This window comes from Aricia agestis, chromosome 1, assembly GCF_905147365.1.
Source record: "Aricia agestis chromosome 1, ilAriAges1.1, whole genome shotgun sequence".
NCBI lineage: Eukaryota > Metazoa > Arthropoda > Insecta > Lepidoptera > Lycaenidae > Aricia > Aricia agestis.
Window position 1 is genome coordinate 3,849,522 of NC_056406.1, and position 23,653 is coordinate 3,873,174.

Consider the following 23,653-nt stretch of genomic DNA (forward strand, 5'->3'; position numbering starts at 1 on the left):
TTTTCCAAAAATATGAAATATATTACTATATATTATATTATATGAATCATAATAAATAAATAAAACCATGGGCAGGGCACATCTCTAGTATGCACCCGAACAGGTGGGCGCGTCTGGTTTCGGGGTGGCTACCGACTGGTCGGCGTAACAGAGGCCGGCCCAAGAAAAGGTGGGGCGACGAACTGGATGCGTAAATACAAGTGTATTTAAGTTAAGTCGATAACTGGTAAAAATCGGGGTCGGTAGAACACTGTATATAGATACAGATTCTACACCATACATTGTTCACGTACAAAAAGTATCAAAATCGTCAAATGAAAACATCAATTTTCATCCAATTGTATTCGGTCATTACTTGAAAAAAAATAATATTCAAAACAAAGTAATGGTAGCATTAAAAAAATTGCCAGAAATCGATTAAATAGCTTTTTCTATCTATAGTGAAGCCAACAGTTTTATTAATAGCTCACTATTCAATTCAGACCAATTCAAAGCTTTTATCCCATCCTTTCAAGTAAGCAGAGTAGGTTTAGTAAGAGGTATACCTGCAGATTGGTCTGATGACGATATAATAAATAACATAACTCTACCATTTGGATGTGGAGAAATCATAAAAGTTCGTTCGTTACGTGGTAGAGCCATGCTTCGGCACGAATGGGCCGGCTCGACCGGAGAAATACCACGGGCTCACAGAAAACCGTCGTGAAACAGCGCTTGCGCTGTGTTTCGCCGAGTGAGTGAGTTTACCGGACGCCCAATTCCCTACCCTTCCCTTCCCTATTCCCTTCCTTCCCTTCCCTATTCCCTTCCTTACCTCTCCTACCCTGTAGTCCTATTCACACTTAAAAGGCCGGCAACGCACCTGCAGGTCCTCTGATGTTGCGTGTGTCCATGGGTGATGGAAGTTACTTTCCATCAGGTGACCCGTTTGCTCGTTTGTCTCCTTATTTCATGAAAAAAAGGATTCCTGGTTACACATGTCTTAGGGAAGATAGGTCAGATGGGTATGGTGAGACAGCCATGCTCATCAAACATCACCAATCATTTCATCATATACCGCTTCCTTCACATCATTCTGACTTTTCAATAATTGCTGCATCTGTAAATAACATAATTATGTTTTGTATCACTGTACATACCTCATCCTTCATAAGTCATAACACATTTTTCTGAAATAAAAGTTATCATTAGTCACAACCAGTGGTAATATTAGGAGATTTCAATGCGCAACACCAATCATGGGGAAGTCATAAAGATAATCAATGGGGTTGCGAAGTATTAGATATAATTGTATTCCAACGCATCTTAAGAGAATCGGTGTTAGAAATAACGATTTGTGTGACTGTGGAGGGGTTGGTGACTTGAATCACATTATCTTTTCGTGTCCCCTCCATGATCATTCCCATTTGTATCATAACTTATCTTTAATCCCTATCCCATTTCCTTCTTCTGTAAATATTCTACTTAGTTCTAATGATAGAAGTATATAATAATTGTATATCTAACTACTTAACCTTTAAATAGTATTAATATTTAGAATAATAAAACCTTATATAAGTTAAAATGTATTAATTTATTATTTCGTTGTAGAATTTCACATTTAACAAATTAACTTTTTTCCAAATTCCGATATCTTTAATCCTTCCGCCGTTCCTTTCCTTTTTACCTCGTCTGTGCCACAACATGGCCACAACATACGCATCCCTCGCAGGTCGAGCTGCCAAAACAGAAGAAAAAAAACTTTGACGTTGCCATGGACATGACATGATTTGGACATGCGCAATAAAAGGTTCTTATGAAAAATTACGCCGACGTACACGATACATGTACTACTTTTGTAGGCTAGGCCTCTTGGATATCGTTGCTAAGCTACGGCAACGCCGCGGGTCGGTTGACCGGCGGAAACTCGAGGACGCCTGACGCTTTTTTTATAATATTGTTGCGGTACCGGTACCGGGAGGGCCTGTGTGGTCATTTCCCCCGCCACTTTTGGCTGGTACAGGCTCTGCTCTCTGGCCCTAGCGGCAGCCTCTTTCGCTTCCCGCTCTGCCTTCCTCCTCGCCTCCTGCTCCTTCTTCTTCAACTCCCTCAAGCGGGGAAGGTCGTCATTCGCCATCCTTTTTAGCGTCACCAGGTCTGGGGGGCTTTGTTTACCCTTGCCCTTTTCCCACCTGCTGCGAGTGCTCCTAGCTCCTCGCCCCAACTGGGGCCGGCAACCCCCCTCCACCACCAGCCATGGTGGCCCTCGTCCGCCCCCTTCAAAGGAGGTGGGCAACCTCCCCCAGTGGCCTCTCGCCTCTCCCCTTCCCTCTGCTCCTCCTAAACACCCCCCCTGTACCCCCTCGCCTTCCAAACTTCTCCAACGTGGCCCTTGTTTACTCAAACAAGGAAAGAAAGGGACCTGCTAGTATACTCGCTAAGCTTTCACTAGGAACGTCACCTAAAATAAACTCCAAAGAGATTAAGCCGCTAGACAGTAAATCGGTCACAAAAGAACACTTGTACGCCTTTCGGGTCAAGCTGAGAGGAGATTAGACGTCATGGAGAGGCTTAGTGCAGGTGCGGACAGAGGGGATCGTTTCGTCTACCGACCCACCAGGACAATGGCGGACACGTTACGAGAAGGAGAATCTGAGCTGCCAGCACTCACCGTACAGACATCTGCGATGGGTGGATTCCAGTCAACGGCCACTCCTCCCACACAACACTGCTTCCTGGGGCTGGTCGGAGACCTCATAGGCCAGGTTCCGGAGGGAGAGGCGCCAGAGGAGGAGAACAGCGCAGCAAAAGAGGAAGACGGGGCCTCCGCCTCGACATCGCGAGAGACAGTGCCAACGGAACAACCTGGGCATTCAACCTCCACTTCCGCCCCTAAAAATAAGAAGCGAAAAAACATATACGGCAGAGTAAAGGAGTTTGTCACCAAGAAGCTAGAGGGGGATAAGAAGAAGAGGGAAGAGCAGGAACTAATGGCCACTTTGTCGGAGTCAATCTCCGTGGATAGTTTGGTGGGGTCTAGCCACTCTGGCGGGCATGACGAGGATGCTGAGTTAGTCACCGCAGCAAACAACAGTCTCTACTGGTTTGGGGTAGGCCAGTGTGAGCAGTATAGTGTGGCTATGATGACGCCGACACTCAAGACTCAGGAAGTAACCGAAGCCGAAAGGTACCCTCTAATCCGCGATGAACGCATCAACCCCTCAAGAAGCAGGCATGTGTGGAGCTTTGTCGCGGGGGGAGTACAGCTCCAAGCAGCAGTAGGGATATCAGCAGCCACTATGCGGGCAGATATACGCCCCCTGGCGCTGAAGTCTAGATTACTCGACACCCTGAGGGGGTATGGATCGCCTTTCCCCACTGGGGTAAACTGGAGTGTTCCTGTCAGGGCCAATATACCAGATGTTCTCCGCGAGATACATGAGGGCGTATCAGGGAGTCATCTAGGTGTCAAGAGGATGCTAAGGAAAGTGCGAGAACGATTCTTCTGGTTTCATTGGAGAGATGATGTGCAGGATTGGTGCCACAGATGTATTACTTGCGCTGATGTAAAGGGACCACAGACCAGGAGTAGTCGTAGGAACAGCATGGCGCGTTACCATGGCAGTAACAATGATGCTCGGGACGAGCATCTCTTAGAGGGGAGTAGTGTTACGGTACACGGTATATGGACATGTGGTGACATCTAGCGGCAAACCAGCGAAACTGATCAGGGGACACACTACACATAAATCCCCTACTCGAAACTAGATGGCGCTAGGTGGTACATGCTCGAGCCTCCTAGAAAGTTCCACTTGTTTACTTGTTTACGTGAATCGGGAACTTTCTGGAATTCGTCTCGCCATATAAAAAGCCGCAGACAGGCCCGGCAGTTCAGTTCGATCTGAGCGATCTTCGAGGCGACAACAAGTGATCAATAGTGAGTGAACCAGTGAAACCTGCGACTTGGCTACGACCTAGGACGGTGATAGTGCTTAGTGATTGGACCTAGTGATTAGTGTTTGGACTTAGTGCTAAGTGCTGTGACCTAGTGTTTAGTGCAGTGTTAATAAAGTCTTCAAGAGAGTCACCAGGTCTTTCTCTCCAAATCCTCGAACCCTTGCACGTAACAATATGATTCTCATACAACTTTTTTTTTTTTAATGATAGAAACTAGCAAACGAGCAAACGGGTCACCTGATGGAAAGCAACTTCCGTCGCCCATGGACACTCGCAGCATCAGAAGAGCTGCAGGTGCGTTGCCGGCCTTTTAAGAGGGAATAGGGTAATAGGGGAGGGAAGGGAAGGGAATAGGGGAGGATAGGGAAGGGAATTGGGCCTCCGGTAAACTCACTCACTCGGCGAAACACAGCGCAAGCGTTTGACGCCGGTTTTCTGTGAGAACGTGGTATTTCTCCGGTCGAGCCGGCCCATTCGTGCCGAAGCATGGCTCTCCCACGTATAAGACAACTGCACTTTTTTGGTAATTCTTTATATTATTTTTAGCACAATAAATAGTAATGAGCCAAATTATTATTAAGTTTGGATTTCGGAATATTTCCACAGATTTTTTCAGCGGAAAATCTGTACCGTAAAATGGGGAAAATAGGAATGCCGGGGTAAATAGGCATAAAACTCGGATTTTCTAAACCGTGCTGTTCTTGCTTTACAGTCCTAAAGATTAAAACCTTTTTTTGATTTTTTTTTCTTCTGGCTACACTGAGAATTCAGATCTACCAATCAGGTTGCAATAAAAAAAAACCTTTCAAAGATAGGTCTTGATGGACATGCGGCTTTTGTGCAATTTAACTTTGTGTTTTTAAAGAGTTACACTGCGAAAAAGGGTTGATATTGACGTGAATTGGATTATAATATTGTAATACGCCCTAAAAAAACGTGAAGGTAAGAAAATTATTGCGTAATTTCATTGAAAATCTTAGTTTTTCTAGAACACTAATTTTTAGATATTTTTTGCCATAATTGGAACGCGAAGGGGGAAAATTGGTTCATGAACTGCTATAATTGGAACAATACGGGGGATATTTGGTAAGACTAAGGGGTTAGGTGGAATGTTCAAATAGGGTTGTCAAACATTTTAATTGTGCATTTATTTAGTTGCAATAATACTTTCTATTCTATTTGTAATTTTTAAAACACAATTTACTAACATCGAAGTTGGCAATAAAACTTATTTTATTATTTTAGCGACACTTCATTATTTTCATATTTTTTTTCAGAATGCCTCCTAACTACGTATTTACCTAAACCGGGTGCTAAAACCTATAAGAAATACGACGAATTCTACAGCAAGCCTTTAGGTGGCTTTCGGATCTTTGCCGCGAGCGACCGCGACCGACGAAAATTCAAACAAAATGCCACTTTATGACATAGGCGATAGGTTTCATTTTACTCTACCTACTAGCTTTTACGCCGCCGCCGGCAGCAGCGTGGGTTGCCACCAAAATGTCAGTAGAAAATGACACTTATAGTCTATGTCATAAAGTAGCATTTTATTTAAATTTTCACCGGTCGCGGTCGCAAAGATCCGAAAGCCACCTTTAGATGAGATAAAGTCAACGAAGAACAGCTTATATTAAATAATACTAATAATAATATTAATAATAAATAATATTACTAATAATAATAATAATAAATAATACTTATAAATGGGCCTAAGTGCTTACCTACCTTCTCATAGTTTTCTAAGCTAAATGCAATATATTTGCTACTAAGTACCTGAAATAAAAATTTGATCTCACAAAGGATAGCTCTAATTTATGACACAATACTTTATTTAACTAAATACCTAATTAAAACATAAAAATAAGTACTTAGGTAACCTACTTGAGTTTTTTTCACTTGGTGCTTACTTTTGAAAGTGGCAGCCCTGGCCATAATTTCTATTTCCCTCGGTCTCGAACCTATTATCCCCATCAGGGGTAAATTGGAATTCGACAAGGTTTTATTAGATTTTCTCAAAATATAACGATAATTTGGTAATCTAACGCTATCTTACTTCTAAAACCGCTTACCATACATCCGCAAGTATACCTTGAATAGCTCTGATCGTAACAGAAGAAGGTTTAATTTTTAATTGAAGGGGAAGATTGGACCAATTTACCCCGATTTACGGTATCGAAAGCTATATTTACTTAATTATACACGATCATGAAATATTCTTTCAAATTCATTGAATATGATTTTTACTGTGTATTTATTTATTTGTAAGATCATCTTATTAGTTATTACTTATTAAGTACTAATAACAGGATGTTTACCTAATTAAAAATTAAAGGACACAAACTATTCCAAAGCAATCATGTTCATGATGTATTCGAAATCCATGATGATGGAGAACGAATCATCCGTGTAAAAGTAATACCACAGACTAGAGTAGGTAATCAACTGTACGACGTGAAAGTGGAGACCCGAGCTATGTATTAATTGGAAAATTAATTAAGTAATAGTTGAATAATCTAAACAAATATATTTTCAGTATTCAACCATACATTGCAAAATAAAAATGGAAAATGAAGATGTATATTTTTATTATCAAAGAAAATTTTAATATGTAATATATAATATTACTAGCTGTTGCCCACGACTTCGTCCGCGTGGACTTCAGTTTATAGCGCGCGGTGTGAATAAAATTGGTGTCAAAAGCTTTTTAAAACCCTGGTACCCCCTAAAACAAAATACCCAAAACAGCCGTGTAGTGTGCACATAATATGATTTTTTTTAATTAAACTTTTTTATACCTTTTAAAGCTTATTTAGCGTTACACAACTTAGCTGCATAATGCATTACACAACTTTAGCTTTGCCCAATAGCCAATACCCATAGGCCATAAGCTATTTAGTATTTACTAGCTGTTGCCCGCGACTTCGTCCGCGTGGACTTCAGTTTATAGCGCGCGATGTCAACAAAATTGGTGTCAAAAGCTTTTATAAAAAAACCCTGGTACCCCTTAAATCAATACAGCTGTGCAGTGTGCACACAATAAGTATTTCATTTTTTTATATTAAACTTTATATTTTATGCCAAATTTTAAAGCTTATTTAGCCCTCCAATTACACAACTTTACCCATAAACTATTTATCATTGATAGATTTAAGGTTACGTCACACACAGATAAAGTACTGAGTTATTTAATACCGTAGAATAGATATAACAATCGAAAAAAATCGAAACTTAAATCATTTAAGTTTCGATTTTTTTCGATACATTTAAGTTAAATGTAAAATGATACCACGTCTTATAGAAAGACTTTTGAGCAAGCGTCAGCGCGATGTAGAAGACTCACGGCGCCATCTATTATGAATTGTTGGAACTAACTTAATTTGAACAATTTTACGCATTTTCACCCCCTTACAACCCTTTTTTCCAGTAAAAAAAGTAGCCTATGTCCTTTTTAGGCTTTAGACTAGCTTTATCTGTATACAAAATTTCATTACAATCGGTTCGGAAGTTTTGGCGTTTGGCGTGAAAGCGAGACTGACAGACAGACAGACAGACAGACAGACAGAGATACGTTCGCATTTATAATATTAGTATAGATTATGTGCACACTGAACAGCTGTTTTTGGGTATTTTGATTAATTAAGGGCCGCGCTACACCGGAATAGCAGCGGCGAGGCGAGCACTTTCAGCGCTGCCATTCCGGTGTAGCGCGGCCCTAAGAGGGGCACCACTTGCCAGGGTTTTAAAAAGTTTTTAAATTTGACAAATTTTGTTGACACCGCGCGCTATAAACTAAAGTCCACGCAGACGAAGTCGCGGGCAACAGCTAGTACATAAAATATGTTTAAGATTTTTGAAATTTTATTTTAATACACATCCAAGACCCAGGAACATTGAAAACTTTTTGTTCCGCCTGCGGGACTCGAACCCAGGACCCCCGGGATGAGCGCTGGCTACGCGCAATGCGAATTCATTTTCATCGATATTTTCATGGAAATAAGATATTTTCCCACATCAAAATGTAGCCTATGTCCTTTCTCAGACTCTAGAATAACTGTGTACAAAATTTCATTGCAATCGGTTCAGTAGTTTTGGCGTGAAAGCAAGACAGACAGACAGACAGAGATACTTTGACGCCCGCAACTCCGTTGTGCCATAAGTCATAACTCTTTAGTAGCGCGGGATTCGAGAACCGTAAATTTTCCCGAGACAAAAAGTATCCTGTGTCCAGTGGCGTAACTTTAAGGTTTCAGGGCTGGCAAAATGCCACGGGCCCCCGACCCAAAAGGGCAAACATTTTTAAGTACTTACATATTGTTTTATTATTAACGTGACGATTTTTACTGATAGGGGCCCATCAATTTGCCACGGGCCCCGGATCTTATATCCAAGTCTGAACCTTTTTCTTTCCACCCTCGCGTCAAAAACTTAACCAGCGTACAATTTGCCAAGGATGAGATGACACTTTTGGAAAAGGGTCTTAAATATAATATCACTCCTAATATTAATCAGAATGCTTTGGAAATGCTTGCGGTGGATTCGGAAATAACTGCCGTAGTTAATAAGAAAGATAACATGGTTAAGGGCTTACTAGCCAACGAAATCAAAGGTACCTACTCCTTCCGGTTCTTCTTTTAACCCCGAAAGAGTGGCTTTGAGGTCATTAAAACAAACAATAGATAACAATAACTAAGTAATATTGAAAGCGGATAAGGGTAACACAGTAGTAGTGATGGAGCGCGACGATTATTTGGACAGAGTAAATGACGTGATTCAGGGTGAACAATTTCTAAGGGTTCCTTCTGACCCAACAAACAAGTTTTAGCTAAGCTCAAATTAGCAATTAATAACAATCAATATCTCTTTAAAACTGAATCATCAAAGAAAAAACTCATCCCAATGAATCCTCGTGAACCATCACTGTACGGCTTGCCAAAGATTCACAAAACTGATATTCCCATGCGTCTAGTTGTCTCATACATAGGTGCACCAGCATACGAGCTGGCAAAGTCACTAAATTTCATAATAAAAGAAAAACTCTCATTTCGGCCACCTTATGCCATAAAAAATAGTCTATAATAATTAGTCAACAAAATTAAAGATGTGACTTTGCCACCTCGTTGCAAATTAGTTTCACTTGATGTTGATAGTCTATTCACTAATGTTCCATGTAAGGAAACATTGGGTATTTTAAGGAATGCACTAGAAAAACGTCTACCTCCTGAATGGAACAAAACTACTTTCGATTTAACGGCGAATTCTTCGTTCAAGAAGACGGTCTAGCTATGGGTTCACCCTTAAGTCCTTTGATGGCCGAAATATTTATGGACGATTTTGAACAAAGAAATATCGTCGTTAATAAAAGTATTTTATATTACTTTAGATATGTAGATGATTGTTTTCTTTGTTGGACGGGTACACAGAGACAACTGGACGTATTTGTAAAAGAACTAAATAAAAAACATATTAAAATTAAATTCAAATTAGAATGTGAAGATAATAACACCCTACATTTTCTCGATTTATCTATTACTAGAGTTAATAATAAACACAGTTTTGGAATCTTTCGCAAGCCGACATATACTAATACTACTATTCATGCATCGTCATGTCATCCTTGGCAACACAAACTCGCGGCCTTTCGCGGGCGATGTGTGAGCACAACTTGCGACGGCCCTGCCACCTATTAGGCAAAGTTTGCCACTTTAAGTTGTGAGATTTTAAAAAATCAGAACAACACCTCTTTTGCTTGCCATGATAGCAAAATCCACATTTTTATTGACCCCTGTCATGCGATAAAAGTTGGAAGGAAAGTTGATTTTTCTTATCTCGAGCGCCTTCAAGAACTGCAGGACATTCAAGGTCTGAATTTGGCAAACAAACTTAAAAAGGCGCACAATCGCACATAATGTTTGCAAAACAAAAATGAAAGTTAGTTTGGCCCCTCAACTTTTAAGCAACTCAGTTGCTGATGCAATCGAGTTTTGCGAAAAAAAAAAATGAAGTCGTTCGAGGGGTCAGCCGGAACTGTAAACTTTATAAGGATACTAAATGATACATTTGATGTCCTCAACAGCCATTCTGTGAGACCTCCTGGTTGGAAGAAGGCAATGTGTCCTGAAAATATCGGACTCACAGAAGCGCTGTTCGATGGAGCTATCCGCTATTTGAGCGAACTAAATTTGCCTAATGGGCAATTACTGTTGAACTCCAAAAGAAAAACCGGATTCATCGGTTTAATTGTCGATAATATGCGAAGTGCTTTAGCCTTGTATATAAATATTTAGTTGATGATCTGAAGGTCTTAAAATATATTCCGCTCTATAAAATAAGCTAGGACCACATAGAATTGTTTTTTCGACTGTGCGAGCACGGGGAAGGTATAACATTAGCCCAAAAGCCGTGCAGTTTAAAGCTGCGTTCAAATGACTCTTAATACGGGCTGAGATTCGAGACGGAGAAGTTGGCAATTGCTTTTTCTGGGGCAGATAAATATCTTAGCCTGCTCCAGTGGGAATCTAATAACTACCATAAATGATTAAACGAAAAAAAAAGATCTATTTGAGCAAGACTTAATACAAATTGACGGCACCATGGAAGAGCAATTCATTGTCATCTTGATAAACGATCAAGCCAACACCGACCAATTCACAAACAAATATTGTCACGTCATACATTGCCGGTTTTGTGGCCCGATATATAACAAAATCACTAAAATGTGAAGTATGCATATTATCTTTGCTCTATAATTCCGTCGATCTCTGTAACTCATTGATCACAACCAAAACTCGCGGTGGTCTTGTATATCCTTCGAAAGACCTGCAAATCATATTGACAAAAACTGAGAAGTTAGTAAGCGTGTTCAGGTCAAAAAATCCTGCGCCCGAGTTATATTATTTGCGAGCTGGAAATTGCATTAATTTCGAGCTAACGAGAGAGATGTATAGCCGTATGACTAAAGAAAAAATATACGGCACTAAAAAGAACGAAGAAAATGAGGATATTCCTGAAATCATATTTGAATTTGAAACACAGGCTTAGGCAAAGTGAAATGGATCGATTTGTGATAAAATATTACTTTTCATAAGGTATGAAAAGTAATATTTACTTACAAATGATGTTTTATTTAGTAGATAACTTAAAACAGTATATATTTCATTGTTTAGAACGTCCTAAATTCAAATCATTTCGGTTTTACTACCTTTTATTGAATGTACGAGATTTGAGAACATGCTGAAGCGGATTCAGCGCGTGCCGCGTGTTTTCTCAAACACTACTGTAGAACACGCGTACGTCTGATCGCGCCCATAGTCGTAGAGGGGCATAATCTGTTTTGCACGCGGGCGATGAAACAGCCGGCGGCGGGCCTGCGGCGCCTTATAATGAAGAAAGTGAAGTTAAATAAAAAAGATGGATTGTAGTAAATTTTTATTAATTCAACTATCTGAAATGTTCACGGCAGTTTTCATCAAACTCTTTTACTAAAATATAAAATCTATTGTATCTACGTATTACCATAACAACTATAGGAATAAAATAGTCGAAAACCTACCTACCTACATCCTGTTGACTAGAAATTTCAATAGTAATTGAGCAGTTTTATTGTATAAGTGAAATTGTATAACAAGATACTTAAACAGTTAATAAGTGATAATAATATTATATTCCATTTAAATAGAAGAACGAGAGGTGAAACGAAGTAATTTATGAATTCGTAAATACAATAGAAGAAAATCAAAATTATAGGAAAAGGTCAGCAAGGTATTCTGAGCATATTACTTCCTTTCAACAAAATGACAAAAGCTGTTATGGTCTGCACCTCGGGTATCCCCATTTGTCCCACCCTCCTAGATCGGGAAAAATCTCCATCAAGCTATACACATTTATCAAAACTGAAAAGTGGTGACATAATATCAACAACACAACACTACCCTGGTGACTTCTAATTATATACATCTGACGTAATTTATACTAGAAATGCTATCAACAATAAAACGGTTAAAAATATCTCCATCATCGTCATTAAATAATATCAAGTAACATAATTTCAAAGAATTAATATACCAACAATGAAGTGAGATTACTTAGGCTATTCATTATTATTATGATAGTCTTTTAAGGTGCGTTTATACGGGCAACTAAAATTGCTCCACTCCAGTCAATTCTCGTCAACTTTGACGTCACGACTACATCAAGCAATTTTCGGCTAAAAGCAGCAACAAGCAGCAATATTGTGCAATCCATCGCAATACAATTGAGCGATATGGCGCAACTTCATCAACTAGTTACTAGGCAATACTGTCATACACGAACCCATCGGATATTCGTCAATTCGTATCGGCGATATTGAGCGATATGAAATATCTGGAGCAATATCGCCAAAATAACTCTCGCAATTATTGAATTTGCTCCATATTGCTCCACTAATTACTCCAGGTCGGTCCATTCGTGTCACCGGGCAATTATTGCCGCAATTGTTGCCCGTGTAAGCGCTTCTTTAGCGTTAAGTTTGCAGTGATTTGTCAGATTAATCTCACTAAGTAGTAAAGTTTAAATCATGTCCACAAGTCTATTCAAAAGTAGTATAATAATGTTTCTTATATCTTGCGGCAATCCTCGTTATTCATAAACTGCCTACATTTCAATCGAAAAGTTATTACTGCGGGACGATAGCAACTTGAACTGAAGATTCACATCGAACCTACGAATAATAAAAACTAAGGAATTGTAACTCCCATACTATTACCGTTTTAAATTTGGTTCCTTTTGATCTGTCATGTAACGTCAGCCTAGTACCGCTCAAGGTCACCTAAATATTGCAAATGTATAGAAATGTGTACCTAAAGGTACAATTCCGCGCATCGCGACAGTCGTAAGTCTGTCAAAGTTATAAACGGTGCCATACATTTTCATACAATGACTATTGTCGCCGGAATTGCGGAGCATGTTTTTTGACAGAGTTACTTTTCCTTAGTATTTACTATTCGTAGCATCGAACCTAACGCTAGACTGTAAAATATATCAACTAACAACATTTTAAGTTTCCACTCGAGATTCTTGGTTTCATCGAATGCTGGTCCGGAGATCCATGAGGGCACTGGCAGTTATCACCCCGTGCTTCTGATTCTGGCCAAATCCCACTGCATCTCCGATCCCTAAAGTGGAGAAGGACGTTGAATTACGTCTCTGTTGGAGCAACTTTTTACCGCTGTTGTACACGTCTCGGCTAGGTCCGGATGGGAAGTAATCCCTGTGGCTGTTATTGAGCCACTCCTGACTTCTGGTTTCGAAGGACTTGGTCGCTTTAACGGGTTTAATAGCTTGGTCTGATCGGTATTCTTTTAACGGTCTCTCTATTGGTGTCTTGGTCCGCGTTTTGACGCCTGCGGACGCACTCATATGTTTCGATGTTGTATACGTACTTTCTGTCATTTCTTGGAAACTCTTACTCGCTTTAGTAGTCGATATGAGAGTGTGACTTTTACTGGAAATTATAATTGTAATATTAGGTAGTACTTATATCACAGATCGACTAAAATCATATCTCTCTACGAATTATATTACGAATCATACCATCATAATATTGTAAATGCACAGTACAGTTTGAGTATTTTCAGTTTTGCACCTAAAACTGAAAATACTCAAACTGACAAAAAAACTATACATATATCTCTAATTATAAAAATAAATCAACAAAATATGTACCCCGAATAGCTCTTCCTTGTTAGCCCGTTTGTGTTTTGGAATCCTTTAGCCATTATACTATACAACTTGTTCCTGTAGTCATCCACGGACAGTTGCTTATCATCTCGCAGGGGAAGCAGTACGTCTGATGCCAACGTTACTTCATCTTTTTCTCTGTGAAACCTTTAGAGAAAGAATTGCATATTTAATTTTAATACAACTAATGCCCGCAAAAATTATCATATGTCCCTTCCTGGGACTCATAGTATTTTTTTTTATGAAAGGGGGCAAAAGAAAGCAACTTCCGTCGCCCATGGACACTCGCAGCATCAGAAGAGCTGCAGGCGCGTTGCCGGCCTTATGAGAGGGAATAGGGTAATAGGGGAGGGTAGGGATGGGAAGGGAAGGGAAGGGAATAGGGGACGATAGGGAAGGGAATAGGGTAGGCGATTGGGCCTCCGGTAAACTCACTCACTCGGCGAAACACAGCGTAAGCGCTGTTTCACGCCGGTTTTCTGTGAGAACGTGGTATTTCTCCGGTCGAGCCGGCCCATTCGTGCCGAAGCATGGCTCTCCCACGTATATATCTCCATACCTAAATGTCAGACAAGGAAAATGCATTGTATTGCTCAAACACTGTTTTAATATATGTATTATGTACTAGGCGATGCCCTAAAATCCGTTTATCGCGCGGGAACCGTACATTTTTTGGGATAAAAAGCATCCTTTGTCTTCTCCCGGGGCTCAAAGTATCTCCATACCAAATTTAATAAAAATCGGTTCAGAGGGTTTGGGCGTGAAAAGGTAACAGACAGCCACACTTTCGCATTCATAATATTAGTATAGCATGGATCTATTGAATTTTTGACCTAGCTTATTCATACTCACTTAGAGACGTATTCATGATTTAGCGCTTGTTCCGCGCTAAGTCTTTTGGTCGGGTTAAACACCAGCAGCTGTTTGACCAGATCGGCGGCGTCACGTGAGGAGGTCGAGAGAAGAGTCGACAAGGAAGCGTTACTATTAGACGCCTGCTCCTTAATCAACGACGATCCGTAACCACTACACACTGCAGCGATATCTTAAATTCGAGAAAACATTTTAACCTAAGTCACACGAAACAAGAGTAAGCGCGGTTTTGTACTTCGATAGAAATTTTAAATCCTACTTCATTGGATTACACAACAAGATTTAACTGAACGCCATTTTCATGGTACTTAAGAATTAAAATATCGAAATGCACCGAAATCTAAAAGAATTGTTTTTATGCATATTAGTTATTATTAAATGATTATTTTACAGAAGTCTAAACCTTGAGGAGTTACGACCAAAACAAACTTACTAATTCTCAAGCTGGCCGATCCGTACGACAATGAAGAAATTAAAGTTGGAGTTTATTATAAAAAAAAATAAACGTGAAATTCAATAACTGACCTTCGCTCGATGGTCTCGGGAGAACGGACATAATTCTTTCGATCTGATTGACCGTAGAACTTCCGGGGAACAGAGGCTTGCCCGTCAACATCTCCCCCAATATACAACCCAGAGACCACATGTCTATTCCCTTTGTGTAGCTATAAAGCAATAACAATTACATTTGAATGTATCTATCAGATAAGTAGACTCATAGACAGATGGTGGATCTTAACTTTAACTAAGTCCGACCAAACCACGTAGGTCCTACATCTGACTATGTATCAATTTCTTTAATGCTACAACAACCCAAATATTTTCATTTCAAAAAAGATAAAATAATTCAGAATAAAAAGATAGCTAGAAAATAAAAGATCTTTTTTTATATTGCTGTAATACTTCGGAAAGCTTGTACTGTAGTCTGTAACATTCGGTTTAATTTATCCTACTCTCTATACAAGGTGTAACAAAACTAAGTGATAATACTTTAGGGGGTGCAGTGTTCCTGACAGAGTTCACTGTGAAAGTAGCAGCGCTGAAAGAGCAAATTTTTTAATGTATAGGCAAACGCCCAAGCATCATGAATAGTTGAATACTTCCATACAAAAGTAAAAAATATACGCTTTCAGCGCTTCTTCTTTTACAGTGAACTCTATGACAGGAGCCAGGAACACATTATTACATCCCCTAAAGTATTATCATTTATCACTTAGTTTCGTTACACCTTGTATTTAAGCTTGCTACATTCATCAAATCTATGTTATTTACGTACTTTTTGCTAGCAATGAGTATCTCCGGAGCTCTATACCAGCGTGTGGCGACATAGTCTGTGAGGCACGGGTCCGCGCCTCCCTCCCCGCCAGAATACAGAGATGACACCGACCGAGCCAGTCCGAAATCAGCTAGCTTAACCCTAGAATAACATTTTAATGTGACACTATGTTATTTGGTCCTTTTATCGATGATTTGATATAGAATCTACGAAAACAATGATGACTTCACTCGAAGTTCTCTACTTGCATTAACGTAACTTCAAGTTTGGTAATGAGAATAATTCTCATGGACCTCACTTCCAACGTAATATTTAAAATATATTTTATCTCTTATCGATTTAAATCCACAAAAATGACAAGGACCAACACAATTTACTAAGGTCTCTATCAAAAGATTATTTAGTCAAAATAGCAAGCACTCAATTATACATTCACCACATGCTATTATATCGCTCTATCATCTGCACACGAATATATTGCTATCGCGATTCAGGGGCCGTACCACGAAACTGTTTTGATACTCAAATAAATGAACGAAAATGCCGCGTCCTGCTCTAACAACGTCATTTCACGATTGTTAGAGTAGGACGCGGCATTTTCGTTCGATTGTTTGGGACTCAAAACTGTTTCGTGATACGGCCCCAGGCGCTCTACAAGGTGTAACAAAACTAAGTGATAATACTCTAGGGTGTGTACGTGTTCCTTGTAGAGTTCATTGTGAAACTAGCAGCGCTGAAAGACCAAAAAATTTTTCACTTTTGTATGGGGAAGCTCGTGACGCTGGGGCGCTTGCCCATACATAAGTGAAAAAATCTTTCAGCGCTGCTACTTTCACAGTGAACTCTTTACAAGGAACACGTACACACCCTAAAGTATTATCACTTAGCTTTGTTACACCCTGTACAGTACCTACTGCGATAACAAGTGACAATATGCTTGTGTGTTCTAGGTTGTCCGCGACCGCACTTTACTTTGGCTCACCTGCAAGCACTGTCTATCAGCACATTACTCGGCTTCTGATCCCTATGTATGACGTTGCCCGAGTGTATATACTTCGTCGCCTTCAGCATCTGATACATTATGTACCGCTTGTGAATGTCCTTCAGTATATTGCCACGTTTTATGACGTTATGTAAATCAGTCTCCATGTATTCAAATCCTAAGTAGATGTCTCTATTGTTGAGGGCCCTGGAATGACATTGAATATCTTACCCTAACCCATACTAATATTATGAATGCGAAAGTGTATCTGTCTGTTAACTCTTCGCGCTCAAACCGCTGTAACAATTTTGCTTTTTGTTATGGAGAATGGAGATACTTTGAGTCCCGGGAAAAGACATAAGATACTTTTTATCCCGAAAATAATGTAAGATTCCCGCGCAATAAACGAATTTTAGGGGGTCGTTTAGAACATTAATTAACATATTAATAGTGTTCGAGCAATACAATTTTTTGTCCTTGTTTGATACATTAGAAGAAGCGCTTAATAGAGAAGAACAATTTTTACAAATCATCCATAGTGTAACTCTTTTTTATTAGTAAGGGAGACATCACGGGACTGTCGACGTGGCTACGGCGTTCATAACCACGTAAACGCTAGTTAAATTGTTATAAGAGTCCAATAAAGCTTTTGGCTGAATAACCTTATAAAAAGAATCGAGAATTATTCACCTGTGTATGCTGTGCAGTTTAACAATGTTCGGGTGATTACGAAACGACTGGAGGAATATGATCTCTCTGAAAGTCCTCTGAGCGTCTGTCTGGTTGCAAAATGCATCGAAAATCTTCTTAATCGCTACAACATCCTTGGTTTTCTTGTCCACTGCCTTCCACACGATTCCGTAAGCGCCCTTACCGAGTCTCTTTTTTATATCGAACCTCTTCAGGATATGCTCGTCAATTTCCGACATATTCTTCTCGGGGCTCTTCTTGACCGTTTTAATGGGGACATTCTTCTTTTCCTCCTTCCTAGCGTTCGTCGGGTTCGTGGTCATCTTAGCGATGATTTTTCGTCTGCAAATGACTGCGTTACGTTCATTGCCGTGTATTTAATCGATATGCAATAAATTAGCTATGTAAATTGTGCCGAACATGGTAATTTGAATATTGGTGCACGAATTTAAAAATCGATTTTCACTCACGTGCTCTCAAACCATGTCATCAAATTATACATTGAAGGATTGATATCCTTTAGCAAAAAACCAAAAGAAACTACTTACGTGTTATCAAACTATTAAAATCCTACATATTATTTCACAATAAATTATAGAAATTGAAGTTGAAGTGGCACATTTGATGGCTAACCTTTTTTGTTTACAGCTGCTATACAAATTCGACGTTGCCATGGTAACGGGTAACGACAGCAAACATTGGTATAGTGATGGTAGTTGTATGATCGATGACGTTTGCGTATCGATTTTTAATTACTTTCTTTATTCGATATTCTAATTATTGTATTGAACTCATGACTCAGAAAACGCCTTTATGGAACATTTTTTCTTAAATGTGTATTTTCAACGGATTTGAAGTACATACGTCGTTTTTCCTAGATCAACATTCATTTCTATAGAAAAAATAGGTAGTTTAAATCTACTTATGTGTGAATTAGTTTCATAATGTAATAGTAGTTCTGTATATTATTATAATATTGTCGGCGTATTTAATACGATGCTTAGATATACAATGTATAAGACAATTCACCCGTGACCGAGACACAATAGAAATTCTATTGTGTCTCGTTTTTCCACGATCGACGGGTTATTTATTATTCTTTGGCTTTCTCATTAAAGATTAGATTTTTCTTAATACAAGTTCAGCTTGTCTTTATCTGGCACGTTGATGAAGTCACATGACAGACGAAGGCAACATAACTTAAATAAATAGTTACACTATGTAAAAGAGTCTTCGAATATTACTATAGCAAACTTTTCGTAAAATCATAAAAATAATAAGTCAAAGGTTGGAAACTTAATACAAACCAAATAAATTATGTAATAATTTATTTAAATGCAACAAACAACCATCACAATAATATTATTTAATAAGATTAATAGGTAATACTGACAAACATTATTATTAGATAAGTACTTTTAGGCCTTAGATTGTATTAACATTAATATAACAGGAAACATTTTACTCATAAAAGATTATAACAGTGATTTGCTGAAAAGGCATCCTATCCTATATTTCTAAAATGGAAAACCATAATATCCATTGACTAGAATTATACAATACTATATGAACTAAGTAACAATATTATACTTAACTAAAATAAATAAAGACTTGCATACCGAAAGACGACGGCTGAAGGTTCAAAATTTGTAACTTAAGCACTAAAAGTTAAAACGATTACAATCAAAGATAAAGAGATAATATTATCAGAGAAGACAAAACACATCATTGTCATGACGAATCGAGACGATCAATGTACCATCGAAGAAATAGATTCATAGGTAGTTGACAGACTTCTATGCCATTTGGTCAGATAACGTCAATTTCATGTAATTCGTAGGCTGAGTTTGACATAGCGCGATCAAATTACGTAGGTCCATCATCTACCTATGAATCAACTTCCCTGATATTTAGTACCCAATTACTGAGGTCAAAAGATTCTGATTTCCCAATCAGTCCCAGTCCCAATTTCGCTAACGCCTGTTATTGCTATTATTATGCCTTTATAAAGTATGAATCTTAATATTATGAATTTGCTTCCATTAAAAGACAAAAAGATGTAATCGACCATTTAATTTTAAAGGTTTTTTACACTAAGCTACATTTTATAGAGTTATATTGTAAACGTGTTATACGATTGAAATGAAAAAATCCCTTATGTTACCACTTACTACTGCAAGAAGTTTGAGATATTTCCAATCAAGAACATATTACAGAATATATTTGTTATTGCTTAGATTTTTTTTACTATTTAAATATGATCGTAACATCGACAAATTATGATAAAAAACGTGCACGTCTGAACTCGCCCTCATATGAAACTTGACGCGCACACGTCTTTGTATTTTGACGGATAAGTGTGCGCGTCAAGTTTCAGAGTAGCTACCGACTGATCGGCGTAACAGAAGTCGATCCAAGATAAGGTGGCGCGAGGCTTCTGAAATATAGCCCCCAAAAAAAATTTTTTTCCTATTTTTTTTATTTTTATACTCGTATATAATTTGTTCGTCGTTTGTTCTTGATTGTTCGTTTGTTCGTCACTTGTTTATTTAATAAAAATTAATTAAAAATATGCTTTTAAGTTAGCCCCCCATTCTAATTTTTAATTTTATGTCAATATTGAATTAAAAATATTCAATAATGTTTGTTCATGCATAAGTGAACGTTTGTTTTTCCTTCTAATTGCCTGATTTTTGTTTAATTAACTACTTTAATTAGTTTAATACTTATATGCAATTGATAAATATGAGATCGTGTTCAAGAGGTACACAAATGTTCCGCTAGAATCTAGATGGCTCTTTATTAAATAACGCGCTTTTTGGTTGGTAAAACAGTACGTCGGGCGAGATAGGGGCCAGAAAGTTAATATATCTAGCGGAATAGGGCAACAATCTCGAGCCGTCAACAGAAACCGAAATTGATTTACGTCTGTGTGTAAAAATTTGTTTACGTATACACTTACACAAGCATCTTTCTGAGATTCAATTGTCAACGTGCCGATAAGTGCCGTTTGGACGTCAAACAGATGAAAAAAATTGGTTCTGCTGTTATGTATCACACGTCTCTTTTTACCACGCAGTGTTACTGATAGTGACATCTCGCTTGCACAGGCCTTTGTTTTTACCATTAAAATATGCAATGGCAATTGCATTTAATGGTAAGACTTTGAAGAAATATATCAACTTTTGTTTTGAAAATGTAATTACCAACAATAATTTACAACCTCATACTTACTTTCATAAGATTAGACACAGCACACTTCCTTCACGCAGTCAGCAAATGGAAATGATTTCAGTCTGTTTTGCATATCATCGTGAAGACTTTTTTCTTATACTGACATTAATGATTGATTGTCAAGAACTTAATACATGGGGAGAAATTTTCATGATGATATTATAATATGTAATACAGAATTTGCAGATTCAGTAATTGCAATAGGTAATCGGATGATAACTCCAAGAGAAGCTTAGCAAAATTTACAAAAATTAATTGAAAAACTTAATACTGATCTTACTGTTATAGATTCTCTCGAAGTTGACCCTGATAAAAATGTCATTTTTAAGAATTATCATCGAAAGCTACTGAAAACAAGGGGTGGTTAATAGCCCTGTTAACATGGATTGATGATCTTCGCAAAAAAACCAATACTGTTAGCTTTAATGATAAGGATCTTGTGGTGACATACTATGGGTAGGAAGATAGTGAGGTTCAAAGTTCAACACACGTCACACATGTATCGTCTCAATTTTCATCGCTATTGTTTTGTCTCTATTGTGCTAATATGTATCGTCTCTTTCTAGTCTGTAAAATTTTGTATATATAGCCGTAAGTTTCATGAATAAAACACTTCTTCTGATCCTACAGTCGAGTTATTATTTACTCCTGTACCAAAGTCTCAACATTGGTGACCCCGTACTGAAAAAAGAACAAATAAGCAGAAACTATGGCCGAGGAAGCATCGAAAATCAGAAGCGAAGAAGAAACTCTGGCAGCCGGACCATCGAGAAATACTGAAGAAAATCAACCTTGTCACGAACTCTCCGCCGTATCCGTACAGTCAAGACTCCTACCATTTTGGCGCGAAATTCCACGAGCATGGTTTATACAATTCGAAGCCGTCGTCGAACCTCTCAAGACATCGGACGACATGAAGTTCCGCTACGTTCTTCAACAGCTGCAAAACACAGATCTCCAGCATCTCACTGACATCCTCTACAACCCGCCTAAGAAAGACAAATACGCAACGATCAAGAACCGCCTGCTCACTGTCTACGAGAAATCAGAAGTCCAAAATTTCCAGAAGCTCATCAGCGGCCTAGAACTCGGCGACCAGAAGCCTACACAGCTGCTCCGAAGGATGCGAGAATTAGCAGGCGGCATGATCACGTCACACATGTATCGTCTCAATTTTCATCGCTATCGTTTTGTTTATGTTTTGTCTCTATTGTGCATTTATGTATCGTCTCTTTCTAGTCTGTAAAATTTTGTATATATAGCCGTAAGTTTCATGAATAAAACACTTCTTCTGATCCTACAGTCGAGTTATTATTTACTCCTGTACCAAAGTCTCAACAATCTCAACACTCATTATATTCCAGACCTTGGCCCTGAGCTTGTTGATAAAAGATTTTCCACTTTGGTCAAATGTATGCACCCCTGAGAATATGTCAAGACCAACCTCTTGTTATGCAGAAACGGATTTTAAAGATCTAAAAATGACTTTGCAGAAAAAAGCTAATTTACCTACATCTGTGGTCAAAATGAAATTACATACTGATATTTTAAGCGGTGTCAATATATTTCGATCAAAGTTAACAAAATTCGTAGTTGATAATTGTTCTAATGAAAATTTTAAGCGGTCGAGAGAAGATAATTTATGTGAAAATTGGGAAGGACGAGGCAAAAATGAAGTTGCAACAGATTATGATTGGACATTAATTCAATGTTGAGCAAAATAATTCAGTATCCGTGTCAGAAAAACATACTTACTCTGCTTTTAATACAAATTTAGCAATAAGCACAAATGATCTAGATAACTCTTCAATTACGTTCGATAAAAACACATGAACATAATTATAGCGCAAGTTTTAAGCAAGATGAGAACTTTAATAAGACTGAATATTGCTTATAATAAAAAAAAATATATTATATCTGATGCAGGCCTTCCTTCAACAGACAAAGATAATCAAAATGATTGTGTCATCTCCATGGCTATTACTTCTTCTATTGATTCTCTCGATGATAGCATAATAAATTAACACACTAAGTATTTTGATACTGAAAAAAAAACTTACGAATCTTTGGCGCTGAAAGAAGATAGTGATTTTCAAAATTGCCAAGAATTTGGATTGTCCATCCATTGTATCCAAAAGTTTAAAAAAACGTTCAGTGTAATGGTAACCAAAGAGGCCCGGTTCAGTTTAATGGAAATAAATGGACAGCATTGAATACGTTAATACTACTACTTTGACAGTTTATCTCAAATAATATTCACAGCAGCTATGGATAATACCAATTATTGTGAGTTCGTCACTAATTCGAATCTTCCAGATGTTTCATAGAAAAGGGAGCAACACACGAAGTATATTATATTGTACAACGTATGGCTGTTTTAAATCCTATTTATCATAAAAATCAAGAAGAAGAAAATGAAACGAAGATAAAAGTTGCTCCTTTCATAAATTGCTATGATAATGTCACCAATCTCTGGATGATATTATTTAAAGATGCACCAAGCGTTATTGAATCTACAATACGAGGGCTGCTATTTATGTATCCGGAACTGGCCACTTACAAGAACAATATTTAAAAAGTAAATACAACATTTGAAAATAGAACTCTTTGGTTGAAGAATACATTTTGTTTCATGTGACTGTCAATTATTTTTCCATTGTGGCGTCATTTTGAAAATTGCGTGTCTTCATTTGCCATGGATTTAACGCGTGAACATTTTCGTGCAATGATTTACTACGATTTTCGGCGTGGGCTAAATCAACAACAGTGCTTTATTCAACTCACCGCAACTTTTGGAGATGAAGCACCATCAAAAACCACTGTTTATCACTGGTACAGTGAGTTTAATCGTGGGCGGTCTATGCTCACGGATGAAAATAAAGAAGGTCGCCCAAAAACAGCTGTTGTCCCACAAAATATAGATGCTGTGCGGGAACTAATAA

The 23,653-nt window shown here is 38.2% G+C and overlaps 1 protein-coding gene across 5 annotated transcripts in view; it reads right to left on the reverse strand.

The window, feature by feature from the left end:
- Positions 1-12,313: 12,313 nt before the first annotated feature.
- The window catches only part of LOC121730045 (extracellular signal-regulated kinase 2), a 38,881-nt gene continuing 27,541 nt past the window's right edge, over positions 12,314-23,653 (reverse strand). For 2 of the 5 annotated variants that reach the window (XR_006036059.1, XR_006036063.1), the window contains 8 exons: positions 17,478-17,829; positions 16,788-16,994; positions 15,806-15,946; positions 15,055-15,194; positions 14,509-14,701; positions 13,642-13,803; positions 12,935-13,420; positions 12,314-12,637 (listed from right to left, as the gene is read on the reverse strand). Coding sequence is in view for 1 of the 5 variants with exons in the window: in XM_042118835.1 (XP_041974769.1) it covers positions 13,000-13,420; positions 13,642-13,803; positions 14,509-14,701; positions 15,055-15,194; positions 15,806-15,946; positions 16,788-16,994; positions 17,478-17,829 (1,616 nt within the window). In the remaining 4 variants the exon portion in view is untranslated. Of the gene's footprint in view, positions 12,638-12,875; positions 13,421-13,641; positions 13,804-14,508; positions 14,702-15,054; positions 15,195-15,805; positions 15,947-16,787; positions 16,995-17,477; positions 17,830-18,110; positions 18,273-23,653 lie in introns of those variants that run through there. The other 3 variants (XR_006036064.1, XR_006036062.1, XM_042118835.1) reach the window with 3 other exon arrangements.